General features: G+C 51.1%; 1 protein-coding gene across 6 annotated transcripts in view; it reads right to left on the reverse strand.

The window, feature by feature from the left end:
• Positions 1 to 16672, reverse strand: part of ARHGEF10L (Rho guanine nucleotide exchange factor 10 like) — a 229073-nt gene that overhangs the window by 121355 nt on the left and 91046 nt on the right. For all 6 annotated transcript variants that reach the window (XM_039912060.1, XM_029064987.2, XM_029064989.2 and 3 more), the window contains exons 3-4: positions 14571 to 14783; positions 8932 to 8959 (exon numbers count right to left, since the gene is read on the reverse strand). In XM_039912060.1, the coding sequence (XP_039767994.1) occupies positions 8932 to 8959; positions 14571 to 14783 (241 nt within the window). The remainder of the gene's footprint in view (positions 1 to 8931; positions 8960 to 14570; positions 14784 to 16672) is intronic.

A 16672-nucleotide genomic window follows, 5' to 3' on the forward strand; every position in this document is an offset into this window, starting at 1 on the left:
ACCAAGTAATCAGGTTGGCCCATGTGGGGCTCCCAGTCTTAATCCCCATTTTACAGATGAGGTAACTGAAGCCCAAGGTCACACAGCAGACAAGTGCCGGAGCCGGGATTAGAACCCTCGTCTTCTGACTCCCAAATCCGTGCTTCAGCCAGTAGGCCATGCTGTTTCTCTTAAGGGTAACCATTCTCTGGGGGGAATTGTTCTTGGAGGGAAACAGTTCTCTGAAGGGTCCTTTCTCTGAGGAGAAATGTTTTCTGGGGGAATCCTTCCCTGAGAGAAACCGTTCTGTCAGGGAACAGTTCTCTGAGGCTAAGCAGGGAACAAGAAAGCTCAACTCTCAGGTTATTCTTGTTTTTGTTCCAGCAAAGCAAGCCCTGGACCCCTTCCCTCCCTTGGTCGCTAAGCATTTTCCTCAGTGTACTCCTTGTCACAGTATAGGAAGAAAACCCATCCCACCACTTGCCATCTTGGGTGCCAAGAAATTCCTTCTGCCACGTTGATGGCATGGCAATCAATCAATGGTATTTGCTGAGTACTTCCTCTGTACTAAATGCTTGGGAGAGCACAATAAAGTTGGGAGACATGATCTCCCACTCCCTTTGTAATGGTATTTGTTAAGCACTTACTCTGTTTCCACGCACCGTACTAAACGCTGAGGTAGATACAAGCTAATCAGGTTGGGCACGGTCCACGTCCCATGGGGGGCTCCCAGTCTTAATTGCCATTTTACAGATGAGGTAACTGAGGGCCAGAGAAGTGAAGTGCCTTGCCCACGGTCACACGGCAGAGAAGTGGCAGAGCCAGAATTAAAACACAGGTCCTTCTGATTCTCAGGCCTGTGCCCTATCCACAAGGCCACACTGCTTTTCTATAGATCCATGAACACTCCTTCAAACCTCCTACCCCCAGATTAGTCCCAGGCAGCAACCCAGCCCTTGGAGCCCTAATCAGCTGACCTGGCTTTAATAAAAGTCTATCGTTCAATCAATCGATAGCATTCGCTGGGTATCTAATGTGTGCAGAGCACTTTACTAAGGGGTTGGGAGAGGATCTGGCTTCCGTCCCCTCCACTCTACCGAGACTGCTCTCTCTAAGGTCACCCATGACCTCCTTCTTGCCAAATCCAATGGCTCCTACTCCATTCTGATCCTCCTTGACCTCTCTGCTGCCTTTGACACTGTCGACCATCCCCTCCTCCTCCGTACCTTATCTCACCTTGGCTTCACGGACTCTGTCCTCTCCTGGTTCTCCTCTTACCTCTCTGGCCGATCATTCTCGGTCTCCTACGCCGGAGCCTCCTCCCCCCACCATCCTTTAACTGTTGGAGTTCCTCAAGGGTCAGTTCTTGGCCCTCTTCTGTTCTCCATTTACACTCACTCCCTCGGTGAACTCATTCGCTCTCACGGCTTTGACTACCATCTCTACGCAGATGACACGCAGATCTACATCTCCGCCCCTGTCCTCTCCCCCTCCCTTCAGGCTCGCATCTCCTCCCGCCTCCGGGACGTCTCCACCTGGATGTCTGCCCGCCACCTAAAACTCAACATGAGCAAGACTGAGCTCCTCATCTTCCCTCCCAAGCCCGGTCCGCTCCCAGACTTCTCCATCACCGTGGATGGCACGACCATCCTTCCCGTCCCGCAGGCCCGCAATCTCGGTGTCATCCTTGACTCGTCCCTCTCGTTCACCCCACACATCCTATCCGTTACCAAGACCTGCCGGTTTCACCTCTACAATATCGCCAAGATCCGCCCTTTCCTCTCCACCCAAACGGCTACCTTACTATTACGGGCTCTCGTTATATCCCGGCTAGACTACTGTGTCAGCCTTCTCTCTGACCTCCCTTCCTCCTCTCTCGCCCCGCTCCGGTCTATTCTTCACTCCGCTGCCCGGCTCATCTTCCTGCAGAAACGATCTGGGCATGTCACTCCCCTTCTTAAACAACTCCAGTGGTTGCCTATCGACCTCCGCTCCAAACAAAAACTCCTCACTCTAGGCTTCAAGGCTCTCCATCACCTTGCCCCTTCCTACCTCTCCTCCCTTCTCTCTTTCTACCGCCCACCCCGCACGCTCCGCTCCTCTGCCGCCCACCTCCTCGCCGTCCCTCGGTCTCGCCTATCCCGCCGTCGACCCCTGGGTCACGTCCTCCCGCGGTCCTGGAACGCCCTCCCTCCTCACCTCCGCCACACTGATTCTCTTTCCCTCTTCAAAACCTTACTTAAAAATCACCTCCTCCAAGAGGCCTTCCCAGACTGAGCTCCTCTTCCCCCTCTACTCCCTCTGCCATCCCCCCTTTACCTCTCCGCAGCTAAAGCCTCATTTTCCCCTTTTCCCTCTGCTCCTCCACCTCTCCCTTCCCATCCCCACAGCACTGTACCCATCCGCTCAACTGTATATATCTTCGTTACCCTATTTATTTTGTTAATGAATTGTACATCGCCTTGATTCTATTTAGTTGCCATTGTTTTTACGAGATGTTCTTCCCCTTGACGCTGTTTAGTGCCATTGTTCTTGTCTGTCCGTCTCCCCCGATTAGACTGTAAGCCCGTCAAACGGCAGGGACTGTCTCTATCTGTTGCCGACTTGTTCATCCCAAGCGCTTAGTACAGTGCTCTGCACATAGTAAGCGCTCAATAAATACTATTGAATGAATGAAAGTGGGACACATGATTCTTGCCCTTGAGAAGCTTATAGTCTAATGAGGGAAGCGGATACTAAGCTCGTTGCGGGCAGGGAAATTGCACGTTTATTATTATATTGTACTTTCCCGAGCACTTAATACAGGGCTCTGCACACAGTAAGTGCTCAAAAAATATAATTCAATGAATTAATTAATAAATTACAGATAAGAGGAATAGAGTATCTAGGATATGTGTGTAAATGCTCTGCAGGGTTGTCAGTCAATAGTATTTATTGAGTGCTTATTATGTGTAGAGCACTGTACTGAGCACTTGGGAGAGTACAGTGTAACCATATAACAGACACATTCCCCGCTCATAATGGGCTTACGGTCTAGAGGGGAGACACATTAATACAGATAAATAAAATTACGGATATGGACTTAAGTGCTGAGGGGCTGGAAGGAGGGATGAATAAAGGGAGCAAGTCAGGGTGATGGAGAAGGGAGATGGAGAAGAGGAAATGAGGGGCTTAGTCAGGGAAGGCCTCTTGGAAGAGATGTGCCTTCAATAAAGCTTTGAAGGCAGGGAGAGTAATTCTATAGGCTATAGGCTATGAAGAGGGAGGATCTTCCAGGCCAGAGGCAGGATGTGGACGAGAGGTCGGTGGAGATGGAGAAGAGGAAATGAGGTGCTTAGTCAGGGAAGGCCTCTTGGAAGAGATGTGCCTTCAATAAAGCTTTGAAGGCAGGGAGAGTAACTGTCTATAGGCTATAGGCTATGAAGAGGGAGGATCTTCCAGGCCAGAGGCAGGATGTGGACGAGAGGTCGGTGGTGGGATAGACGAGACTGAGGTGCAGTGCGACTTGACGGCATAAGAGGAGGTTAGCATTAGAGGAGCGAAGTGTGTGGGCTGGGTTGTGGCAGGAGAGTAGCGAGGTGAATTATGAGGGGGCGAGATGATTGAGTGCTCTAAGTTGTGAGATATTTAAATGCCTAGGTGGAATGGAGGACTTCCAGTGACAGAGGAGGGATATAAAGTGAGGAGACTAGAGATTAAACAGGGAAGGCCTACCAGAGGAGATACAATTTGAAAAGGACTTTAAAGAAGGGGAGAGCAGTGGTCTGTCAGATATGATGCAGAAGGGGGTGAGCAAGGAGTCGGTGGAGGGAGAGAGAATGGGAGCAGCAAGGTACAGTAAGATGGTTATTTTGAGAAGAATGAAGAATGGGAGCCGGGAGGTAATCAGAGTAGAGAGTGACTAAGGAGGAGAGAGACAGAGCTGATGGAAGTCCTTAAAGGCAATGGTTTAGAGTTTCTGTTTCCTGCAGTGAGGAACGGGTAACGGTCGGGGGATTCTGAGGAGTGGGGAGATGAGCGGAGGATGACAAGTTAGAAAACTGATCCAGGTAACAGAGGGAAGTAGGAAGTTGAGAGAGATTAGAAGCAGGGAGGTCAGCGAGGAGGCTGGTTCGGTAGTCAAGCTGGAATCCAACCAGTGACTGGGCCAGCATGGTGACCGTCTGGGTGCAAAATGTTCAATAAAAGGGGATCATGACTGATGAACGACATCGACGGTACCTGCACTTGGATCTGTGCCCTTTTTCCGCCCCACCCTCGGTCCCACGGCACTCACGTACATATCCGTGATTTATTTCTTTGTATTAATGTCTGTCTCCCCGTCTAGACTGTAAGTTCTTCCGAGGCTGGGAGCGTACCTACCGAGTCTGTTATATTGTACTGTCCCAAGCACTCTGCCCACGGTAAGAGCTCGATGATTGTCACCGATTGCTTGAAGAGAGGTAAAAATTATTAATAATAATTATTAGTACTGTACTTGTTAAGCACTTACAGTGTGCCAAGCACTGTCCTAAGCACTAAGGTAGATACAAGTTAAGCAGATTAGACAGTCCCTGTCCCACGTGGGCCTCACAGTCTTAATTCTCAATTTACAAATGAGGCATAGAGAAGTTAAGTGACTTGCTCAAGGTCACAGAGCCGACAAGTGGAATCGAGATTAGAACCCAGGCCCTTCTGACTCTCAGGTCCGTGCTCTATCCACTAAGCCACGCTGCTCCTCATTAGACTCGAAAAACAACCGAGGCCTAGCCTGCACAAGGTTAAAAACAGAGCCTGACCTGGGTCCATTAACCAAGCAGTGATGTCAGAGCCATCGGAGCCGCCCGAGCCGAGAGACACGTGATGCAGAGGCAGAGCGTCAGCCAAGGGCAGAGGAAGGGAAGCAGCCGAAGCCCGGGGGGCAAGCGAGCAGCCGAGCTGCTGCGGTTCCAGGCGGGGACAAGGAGGAGAGCGGGCCGGAGCCAGTGGCCCGCGGAGGGGCGGGGAAGCCCGGGGCACGGGCAAGGCGGCCATGCCGCTATGCCCAGCCGATCACAGAATCAACCCCAGCACGCTCTCACCCTTGTGTGGCTCTTGCCGGTAGCCAAGGGGAGATGGAGCTCCAGCGGGGCCGGGGACCTCCCTCTCCCCAGACAGATCTTCATACTGGGCCCAACTGTGCGCTTTGGATTTTATTTTGTGAAGAGAAAACCGGGCGGGATCAGGAAGGGGAGCACGGCTGGCCTCCTCCTGACCGTCTGTCAGTCCCTCCCCTCTTGGGCCTAGAATTCCCTCCCGGGCTCCGGGCCAGGCGCCGAAGTCAGCTGGTCCGAGCGCATCCCGGGGGCCGGGCGATGCCAGAGGAGTGGAGCGGCTGGACACTGGGGCTCTGGAGAGCACGGGGCCCGAGACCCGGGGGAAGGAGGGACGACTTTGGGGCCGGTCCCGCCTTTACCCTCCTGCTTCCCCTGCTCCACAAGGTGACGGGGGAGACGGTCCCCTCAGGCAACTGGCACTAAGAGAGATTTATGCTCGCATTAATCATAATAACTACTTGTTAAGTGCTTACTACCTGCCTGGCACTGTACTGGATACAAGTACGAGGTCCCCATCCCACATGGGGCTCACAGTCCGAGTGGGAGGGAGTAGGATTTCATCCTAGACTGTAAACTCGTGGGCAGGGAACATGTCTACCGGCTCTGTTGTATTGTACTTTCCCAAGCCCCTAGTACAGTGCTCTGCACATGGTAAGTGCTCAATAAATATGTTTGATTGACCCCCACCACCACCATTTTAGAGATGAGGCAATTGAGGCACAGAAGTTAAGTGACTTGCCCAAGATCACACAGCAGCATGTGTCAGAGCCACATGTCCATGGAAGAGCAAAGGCTACAGGCCATAAATAAGGTGCCATGTGAACCTTTCATCCTCACAGTATTCCCCTGAGAAAAGGGGACAATTTCTGCTTTCACTTTCCAGATGGGGAAAGTGAAGACCAGAGAAGCTAAGAGACTTGCCCAGGGTCACACAGCAAATCAGGAGTGAAGCAGGAATTAGAATCCAAAGGATAAATAAATTAAAAATGTTGGTATTTGTTAAGCGCTGACTATGTGCAGAGCACTGTTCTAAGCGCTGGGGTAGACACAAGGTAATCAGCTTGTCCCACCTGAGGCTCACAGTCTTAATCCCCATTTTACAGATGAGGTAACTGAGGCACAGAGAAGTGAAGCGACTTGCCCACAGTCACACAGCTGACAAGCGGCAGAGCCGCGATTCGGACCCATGGCCTCTGACTCCAAAGCCCAGGCTCCTTCCACTGAGCCATGCTGCTTCTCTGATCTAATCAGAAGCCAAGACCAGCACTGTCCCATCAAAGAACTTTCCCTTTTATTATTATTATTATTATTAATAGTAATAACAATAATAATACTTGTGGTATTGTTAAGCGCTTACTATGCGCTAATCAGGATGGACGCAGTCCCTGTCCACGAAGCGCACCGTTTTCATCCCCATTTTACAGATGAGGTAACTGAGGCACAGAGAAGTGAAGTGAGTTGCCCAAGGCCACACAGCAGACTAATGGCAGAGCTGGGATTAGCACCCTGGTCTTTCTGACTCCTAGGTCTGAGTTCTACCCACTGGACCATGAACAGCTGCCTCATTCCCTGAGTACTATTTATTGAGCACTTACTCCGGGCAAAGCACTGTCCTAAGCACTTGGGAGAATACAATATTTTTGGTAGAACCGATCCCTGCCCTCCAAGAGCTTACACCGTAGCAGGGGAGGCAGACGCTACAATAAATTACAGGTCGGCGGTAGCAACGGAGGAGCAGTAATCCAGTGTCACGTTCACCCCGACCTCGGAGAGTTCCAGAGAGAGCCTGGGCCGTACCAAGTGGCCGTTGGGATTCAGAGAGGCTCGTTCACATATCGGGGAGTCTCCTCTCTGCCCTTTCAACGCTTTCCTCCGCATGTACCTTCTAACATCTCCCTGACCTCTGCCCTGGAATTCTGAAAAACGAGATAACCGCACCAGCCCTGAGGCAGGAAGAAGCTCGGGTGACGTCTCGTGGTCTCCGTCGACATTTATTTTCACGTTTTGTTTGATGGTATCTGTTAAGCGCTTACTACAGAGCAGGCACTGTACTGAGCGCTGGGGGAGACACAAGCTAATCAGGTTGGACACGGTCCCTGTCCCACATCTTGATCTCCATTTTACAGAGGAGGTAACTGAGGCCTTGAGAATAATAATAATAACGATGGCATTTGTTGAGCGCTTACTAGGTGCGAAGCACTGTTCTAAGCGCTGGGTAGGATACAAGGTGATCAGGGTGTCCTACGTGGGACACTGAGGAGGAGAAAACTGAGGCACAGAGAGGTGAAGTGACTTGCCCAAGGTCACTTGACGGAGCTGGGATTAGGACCCAGGTCCTTCTGACGCCGAGGCCCGTGCTCTATCCGCTAGGCCACTGTTAAGTGTTTACTACTTATCAGGCACGGTCCTTAGGCCCGGGAGAGATACAAGTTAATCAGGTGGGGCCTAGTCCCTGTCCCCCAGGGAGCTCACAGTCTAAGCAGGAGGGAGAATAGGCACTGAATCCCATTTTACAGTTGAGGAAACTGAGCTACAGAGAAGTTAGGTCACTTGTCCGAGGTCACCCAGCAGACAAGTGGTGGATCCAGGACCGGAACCCAGGTCCTCTGGCTCCCAGGCCCGTGCTCCTTCCACCAGGCCACGAATCCGGCTCGCGGGTTCTCTGACTGGCCGGCCAGGTCGTACAGCGTAACAACGGCTGAACTGTCGGGTATCGTCTCTGCCGAGGTCTCAACCTGATCCTGATCACAGCTGCTCTGAGTCGGAAAAAGAAGAGCACCTCTCCGACCTCTCAGTGCCAAGAAGGGCCAAGTCCAATCTGCACCCTGGTCAGCTGTGCCCCATTCAGCCCCTACGGCAAAGACGGCTTGACTTGAACCACCCTTTTTTTCCTCTCTTTTTTAAAGAATAAGTTGGGGTTTGATCAATCAATCAATGGTATTTACTGAACGCTCACTCTGTTCTTACTCTACTAAGCGCTTCGGAGAGTACGGTACAATAGAGTCGGTAGACACGTTCCCCGCCCACAACAAACTCACGGTGTAGAGGGGGAGACGGACATTAATACAAATGGGGTATAATATATAGTTTATAGATTGATACATAAAAGAAACAGCCTTTCTTTCCAACCGTGTCCACCTGCCACAGCAGGTGACCCCGTTACCACTGCCCGTGACCCAACTGCCCAGAAATTTGGAAAAAAAAAAAATGAAGAAAATCCAAGTGGATCTCGCTAGCTAATTTATGGCCAGTTTTCATCCTCACTGTCCATCCGGCTAAAAGAGGAGTTGGGAACGGTGAGGATTTTTTTCTCCAGGCAGCCACCTGGGGTCCCGTCCGCCCATCGCTACCCACCGCCCCTCTAGTCGCGTGGCGCCGCGGGGGCCGGAGGGTGGTACGGGGCCTTCCAAACCAGGTCCTGATGATAATAATGGCGATGGCACTGGTTAAGCCTTTTCTATGGGTCAAGGACTAGGATAGATACAAGGTAATCGGGTTGGATACAAACCCTGTCCCACATGGGCCTCACAGACTTACTCCCCAGGTTACAGATGAGGTGACTGAGGCACAGAGAATTCAGGCGACTTACCCAAGGTCACATAGCAGACAAGAGGCGGAGCGAGGATTAGAACCCAGATCCTTCTAACTCCCGGGCCCGTGCTCTACCTTCTGGGCCACGTCCTGATGGAGGTTTCCCCTCCCCTTCCCAAAACTCTGAGCACCAAGTCAGAGGCTTCTCCCCTTAGCCCATATGCCGGGCTGGGTTCCGGTTCAACAGACAGCGAAGGTATTTCTTCATCTCTTCTCCGACCCCATGGCTTTCTTTTTCAAAAGCAACATCTCACCAGCCAAAGCAAAGGGAAGCGGCATCACTTACTCAGCCTGGGATTGGGCGGCCACTGGATCTGTGGGAAAACAAAGCAGAAGGAAAACAGTCAGGCCTGAGACATCGCCGAGGGGCCAGTCGGAAGTGACCGTCTCCCGGCCACCCAGCCTCTCACTTGGGGGAAGGCTGCTCGGAGGTGAGCAGCGTGGCCGAGGGGAGAGAGCACGGGCCCGGGAGTCTGAGGACCTGTCTGCCGTGTGACCTTGAGCAAGTCACTGAATTTCTCAGGGCCTCATTTTCCTCATCCGTAAAACGGGGATTCAATCCTGCCCCCTCCTTCTTACGCCGTTATGTGGGATCGAGGACCGTGTCTAGCCTGCTTATCTTGTATCTACCCCAGCGCTTAGGACAGTGCCCGGCCACTCGGTTAGTAAGTACTTAACCGATATCACTATTATTGTTAGGAGCTCATCCCCGCTCCCAGACTCATCAGAGAGCCGGCAGATCTAGCGTTTCCGGTACGGAGTTCGATTTCCGGCAACTCGTCTCGATCAATCGTATTCATTAAGCGCTTACTGCACGCAGAGCACTGTACTAAGCATCTGGAAGAGTCCAAAAGAACTGAGTTGGTAGACAGGTTCCCTGCCTGTCTGTCCCCCAACCTGATGGTATTTGGCATTTTAAGCACTTAGCGTGTGCCAGGCACCGTTCTAAGCACTGGGGTGGATACAGGCAAATTGGTTTGGACATAGTTCCTGTCCTACATGGGGCTCACAGTCTCAATCTCCATTTTACAGATGCGGTAACTGAGGCCCAGAGAAGTGAAGTGACCCGCCCGAGGTCGACTGCGGACAAGTGCGTGAGCTCGACTGTGAGCTCGGTGTGGGCAGGAAAGTGTCTGTCTGTTGTTATGTTGTAGTCTCCCAAAGCGCTTAGTACAGTGCTTTGCACACAGTAAGAGCTCAATAAATACAAATGAATGAATGAAAGTGGCAGAGTCAGGATTAAAACCCGTGACCTCCCGACTCCCAGGCTCACGTTCTATCTATGACACCATGCTGCTTCACCTGATCTCACCATCCCCTCCCATCAGACTTTTGTTTTCCAACCAGCCGGCCAGAGAGCCCTAGGTAGCCCAGTAAACCGGTCCCCGCTAATGTCGGCCACCGGCCCGCTTGGGCTGGTTCACGAAGCCCCGGTCTGCCTGTCCTCACTGGCACATCTGCCTGGCTGTCGGTAAATTCCCACTCAGTTCCTCATCTAAATAACGGCCAGAGAAACAGCATGACCTAGGGGATAGACCACAGGCTTGCGAGTCAGAAGGATCTGGGTTCTAATCCTACTCTATTACTTGTCTGCTGTGTGATCTTGGGCAAGTCACTTCACTTCTCTGTGCCTCTGTCTCCTCATCTGTAAAATGGGGGTTGAGACCGTGAGCCCCATGCGGGACGGGACGGTGTCTTACCTGATTAGCTTGTATCTAACCCGGAGCTTAAGAGAGCACCTGGCACATAGTAAGCACTTGACAAATACCATTAAAAAAAAAAAAAACTGCTCAGGTGATGAAATCCAGCTGCTCACAAGTGACTCTTTTAAGATCGGAAAGATCGGGTCTCTCTCTTTTACCCCACCTGCTCTCTCCAGGTGTGCGGGTTATGGGGAGACATGTGGCAGGGCGAGTCACCGTTCTAATAATAATAATAATTGGTATTTGTTAAGCGCTTACTATGTGCCGAGCACTGTTCTAAGCGCTGAGGTAGATACAGGGTCCCCAGGTCGTCCCGGGTGAGGCTCACAGTCTTAATCCCCATTTTCCAGATGAGGTAACTGAGGCACCGAGAAGTTAAGTGACTTGCCCAAAGGCACACAGCTGACAGGTGGCGGAGCCGGAATTAGAACCCAAGACCTCTGACTCCTAAACCCGCGCTCTTTCCACTGAGCCATGCTGCTTCTCTAATGAGAACATAACGGGAGGGCCACAGTCAACCTAGTCACTGTACCTCCATCTCGTTTGTCTCACTGCTGACCGCTCGCCCACCTTCTGCCTCTGACCTGGAACCCCCTCCTTCTTCATATCCAACAGACGATGGTTCTCCCCACCTTGAAAACCTTACTGCAGGCACATCTCCTCCAAGAGGTCTTCTCTGACTAAGCCCTCCTTTCCTCTTCTCCCACTCCCTTCTGCGTCGCCCTGGTTTGCTCCCTTTATTCATTCATTCATTCATTCAACAGTATTTATTGAGCGCTTACTATGTGCAGAGCACTGGACTAAGCGCTTGGAATGAACAAGTCGGCAACAGATAGAGACGGTCCCCGCCGTCTGACGGGCTGACGGTCTAATCGGGGGAGACGGACAGACGGGAACGACGGCGGTAAATAGAGTCGAGGGGAAGAACAGCTCGTAAAAACAACGGCGACTAGATAGAATCGAGGCGATGTACATTTCATTAACAAAATAAATAGGGTAATAAGGTTATTCACCCCTCCCTCAGCCCCAAAGCACTTAGGTACATACCCATAATTTATTCATTTCTATTAAAGTCTATCCTCCTTCCTAGACTGGCAAATTGTTGTGGGAAGGGAGTTCGTCTAACAACTCTGTAATATCGGTATATTGTACTGACCAAGCGCTTGATACAGCGCTCTGCACACTATAAGCACTTAATAAATGCGACAGATTGATGGACTGAGACCTGGGTTCCAGCCACTGCATCTTTCAGAGCCTTGAGGAATCCCGATCTTCAGACAACGCATCTAACATCAGCAATTTGGGGTGACAACTTCTCTCTCTGTCAAATTTTGCGTCTCGAATGGATCCGGATATGACCTTCAAGCAGTCAATCAATTGCATTTTTTGAGTGCTTACTATGAGCAGAGCACTGTTCTAAGCGCTTGGGGGGGTACAATATAACGGAGAAGGTAGACGCATTCCCTGCCCACATCGAGCTTACAGTCTAGAGAACCATCTAGGCCCCTCCAGCGATTTTGTGATCGACAGTAACCAAAAGGGCAGACGCTACTTTCAGATTCACAAGCAAGTTAAAGTGAAGTATCCAAATCCTCACAGAATGCTTTATTTTCAAGTGAGTCATTCAGTTACTTCAGCCTGAAAGAGCAGCGTGGCCTAGTGGAAAGATCCTGGATCTGGGAGTTAGGAGGTCTGGGTTCTTGTCCTGGCACTGCTCCTCATCTATAGGAAGACCTTGGCCAAGTCACTTAACCTCCCTGCCTGGCACATAGTAAGCACTTAACAAATACCATTAACAAATAAAACTGGCACTGCAGTTTTTTATTCTTTATTGCTTTCTTCCCAACAAAGAGTATGTGTTGGTACCCTCTTCTGGGATTGGGAGGTGGTGGGGGGAGATGAGAGGGAAGGAGGTGGAGAGTGGGGTTGACCTGACATCTAGAGGTTTTTGGGTTAGGCCTCAAGAGAGCAGATTTCTGCTAAGGCCCTTTTCCCCAGGCTGTTTTCTATTCTCCAAGTCAAGGCTTCCTTGACTTCTCTTCCTAACCGAGTCAGGCTCTGACTATGTGAATTCCTTCACCACCGGCAACGGTCAAAATGTCAACGCTGTCCCCAGCTGAGCCTGGATGGGGAGCTATTTTTTTTTCATGGTATTCGTTAAGTGCTCACAATGTGCCAGGCACCGTTCTAAGCACTGGGATAGATACAAACTAATCGCAATGGATACAGTCCATGTCCCACAATCTTAATCCCCATTTTCCAGATGAGGGAACTGAGGCGCAGAGAAGTTAAGTGACTTGGCCCAGGGTCACTTAGCAGGCAGGTGGCTGAGCTGGGTTTAGAACCCAGATCCTTTTGACTCCTAGGCCCATTCTCTTTCCTCTATTTTCCTTGAGAAGTCAATCAATTGATCAAGTATATTTATTGAGTGCTTGCTGGGTGCTGAGCACCGTAATAAGTACTAGGGAGAGTAATAAAACAGAGTTGGTAGACACATTCCCTACCCTTAAGGAGTTTATAGTCTAAAGGGGGAGAAAGATATTAAATTACTGGTCTGTACATAATTGCAGGGGGAGAGGAGGGAAGTGTTTAAAGGGTACAGATCCAATTGCATAGGTGACACAGAAGGGAGAGGATGTAGGGAAGATGAAGGCTTAGCTGGGGAAGATGTAATTTTAATAAGGCTTTGAGGGTGGGTAGAGTGGTGGTCTGTCATAAATGAAGCAGGGAGAGAGGTCCAGGCCAGAGGTAGAACATGGCCGAAGGGTCAGCAGTGAGAGAAATGCGATTGAGGCACAGTGAGTAGGTTGGCTTTAGAGGAGCAAAGTGTGCGGGCTGGGTTGTAGTAGGAAATCAGCCAGGTCAGGTAGGAAGGGACAAGCTGTTTGAGTGCTTTAAAGACGACGGTAGGAGTTTCTGTTTGATGCGGAAGTGGACGGGGAACCCCTGAACGTTCTTGAGGAGCGGGGAGTCAAGGACTGATTTTTTTTTACAAAAATGATCTGGGCAGCAGATTGAAGACTGGACTGGGGATAGACAGGAGGCAGGGAGGTCCGCACGGAGGCCGATGCAGTAATCAAGACTGTTTATAAGATAGTGCTTGGATCAGCACAGTAGCCGTTTGGAAGGAGAGGAAAGGGTGGCTTTTAGCAATGTTACGAAGGCAGAACAGACAGGATTTAGTGACAGATTGAATACATGGGTTGAATGAGAAAGGAGAGTTGAGAATAATGCCATGGCTATGGACTTGGGACACATAGACGATAATGGTGTTGTCTGCAGTCTTGTGAAAGACAGGAGGAGGACAGGGTTTGGATGGAAAGATGAGCAATTCTATTTCGGACTTATCAAATTTGAGGAATCAGCGGGATATCCAAGGTCCTGAAACCCCACCTATGGCACAGAAGGGGCTAATATTGGCCACTCTGGTTGAAAAGGAAAAGGTTTCAGAAAGGACAAGACCGGGATTTCAATCAACTAATCAAACAATCAGTCAATCATATTTATTGAACATTTACTGTGTGCAGAGCACTGTACTAAAGTGCTTGGGAGAAGACAACACAACAATATAACAGACACATTCCCTGCCCACAACGACTTTCCAACCCAGAGAGGGATTTCCCACTCAACTCCTTTCCAAGACTCCGGGGTCGGCAACCCCAAGGTCCCTCGATCCTTCGGTGGCTGGGGCGGGAGGGGGGGAACCTCAGTCAGATGCCCACTGCCTGAGGAAGTGACCCTACGGGCCAAGCCCTCCAGTCACAAATTCAGAAAGGGCTGTACGGTCAGCTCCTTGCGGGCAGGGATCACATCTATCAACTCTATTAGAGTTGTCTCCCCAGCCCTTAGTACAATGCTCTGCACACAGTAGTTGCTCAATAAATACTACTGCCTGCCTCTCTGTCCCCCTCAGATTTAGCTCTCAAAATCGCAGCTTCTTTATCTGGAGGCCTTCAGAGAACACTCCATACGCAAAGATGGGGATCTCCAAAGCCAAACGGCCCTTGCCAAAAGAATCCTTTAAAATTATGCCAAAGTGACCCCAGATGTTCCAGAAATCCCAGGAATGTGGAATTCCCAGGAGCTCAGCATGCATTTTCCCATTTTCTTTTCCTGTTCCAACACCAGATGCAGCAGCTGAAATCTAGGCCGTTGTGACTACCAGGGGAAGGACAGAAGAAGTTGGCTACGGAAACGGCCAAAGACCCAGGAGGCATCTTACCTGTGAAGGGGCAGGGAGCCAAGTTGATCAGCAGGGGAACCCCTTCCTCCTCAGCACCCCAGGTTGCCTCTCCCTCCCGCCGCTCGGGGTTTTTGCTGCCCGGTCCCGTCTTGGAATCCTCCTCCTCTTCGCTGTCTTCGAACTCGAAGGCCTCTCCGAGATCCACTTCCGGCTCGGGGGAGGTGCCTGGGGCATTCTTAGCCCGATGGTCTCCTGGGCGAAGACATGAGGAAGGAAGGGAGGGGGTTAGCAGGACTGAAGGGCGGGCGTTAAGGAAAGGGCCGCGGCGGGACGTTCAGGGGGGCGTCCCGGGACTAAGCCACCGATAGAGGAAGCAATAAAGAACTAAGGAGTGGGACTAAAATTAAACTACAGGCTCCCAGGGCAATAAGAGACTCCAGAAATCATCTAGCGCATTCCTCCCAGCCTCCAGGCAGGGCTTGCATAAACCACTCCAGACACATCCGTGCAGGCAGCTGGTGGTGTTCTGCTAACCCAGTGACCCAGCGAGCCATCGACCAAGATGGGAATGCTAGCAGGGGGAGGTTGGGAGGAACGTCGGTGGAGCCACAAGCAGATCCGCAGCCAAATACGCTCTTTCTGGACTACCGATTTCTGAGGAGTATTTGCAAAGTCCAGGTACACTGTGGGCTAGTGGGGGAGATCTGATTAAGGATGACATTTAAAACAGACCCGACGTTAATTATGGGGCAACGTGGAAGCCTGGAATTTATCTACGGCGAGGTTACTGTGTGGCAAGCCACCAGTGACCCAAACAGAAGCATATTTAGCCTCTGACTGGTTCCTAGCTCCTGCCGCCTGGGTTATAACCACCCTCTGGCCATAAAAGGCTCTTCAGGGGAGAGTGCATCACACCAGCTGCCCAGGAACCTGTTCTGAGAGAAAAACACTGTTGCCTACCCAGGTTCCTTCATATCCCTCCAAACCCCCTGGGGCCACCCACCTACCCTCTGAGCAGCCTGTCCTCTGTACTCCTGAGCCCGTTTGGCTAGAAGGAGCAGGAGTCTATTTCTCTTTTTTATATATATAGTACATTGTACCAAGCACTGGGCTAGATACAAGATCAACAGGTTGGACACGGTCCCCGTCCCATCTAGGGCTCCCAGTCTTAGTCTCCATTTTACAGATGAGGTAACTGAGGCACAGAGAAGATGAGTGACTTGTCCAAGGTCACCAAGCGGGCAAGTGGCAGAACTGGGATTAGAACCCAGGTCCTCTGACTTGCGGGCCCGTGCTCTTTCTACTAGGCCGTGCTGCTTCTCCGTTTCCGTCCTGGCCTTTCCTTCTTCCCTCCAACCCTGGAATCCACAAGTTTGCTCTCTTCTGCTGGTTTGGATCCTACCCTTCTTCCTCCTATCAATCAATGGTACTTACTGAGGGCTTACTGCGTGCAGGGAGCTCTCTACTAAGCGCTTGGGAGAGTACAATACAACGGAGTTGGGAGGTACGTTCCCTGCCCTTGAGTTTACAATCTAGAGGGGAAGACTGACATTAATATAAACATCCTTCCTCCTCACCCTCTGATTCATGCCTCAGTGTCCTACATCCAGAGGCTCCTCAGGCTGAAAAGGACTCGGGGAAGTCACCTAATCTTCTCCCTCTGGAAAGGATGCCTCCTAAATCACCTCAGTCTCTTGGGGAAAAACAAAGCATTCCTGCCACCTCCCCAGGTGACCCATTCCCGGGTTGAAAAGCCCCATCCCTCCAGTGAGGCCAGAAGCAAGTGAGAGACCGTTGGGAGGCCACAGCGTGGCCTCCCTCACCGACCTAGCCCGAGTTTATCCTCAGGACAGGGCTCCTATGGAACAGCTCGGACTCCGATCCCCAGCAGTCAGAGAGGAGCCAGGGTTCAAGCCCACGGGACGGCTCTCCCCTCCCAACACTCGTGCCTGTCTTTAGTTTCCACCAAGAAGGAGAGCAGAGTTTCATCTGGTTTGGGGTTTCTTTTTTATGATATTTGTTAAGTGCCTTATTGTATGGCTAGCACTCTTCTAATTCCTGGGGGAGATTCACTTATTCATACATTCAATGGTTTTTATTGAGTGCTTACTGCGTGCAGAGCACTGTACTGAGCACTTGGG

This window comes from Ornithorhynchus anatinus, chromosome 5 (genome assembly GCF_004115215.2).
Source record: "Ornithorhynchus anatinus isolate Pmale09 chromosome 5, mOrnAna1.pri.v4, whole genome shotgun sequence".
In the NCBI taxonomy this organism is placed as follows: Eukaryota; Metazoa; Chordata; class Mammalia; order Monotremata; family Ornithorhynchidae; genus Ornithorhynchus; species Ornithorhynchus anatinus.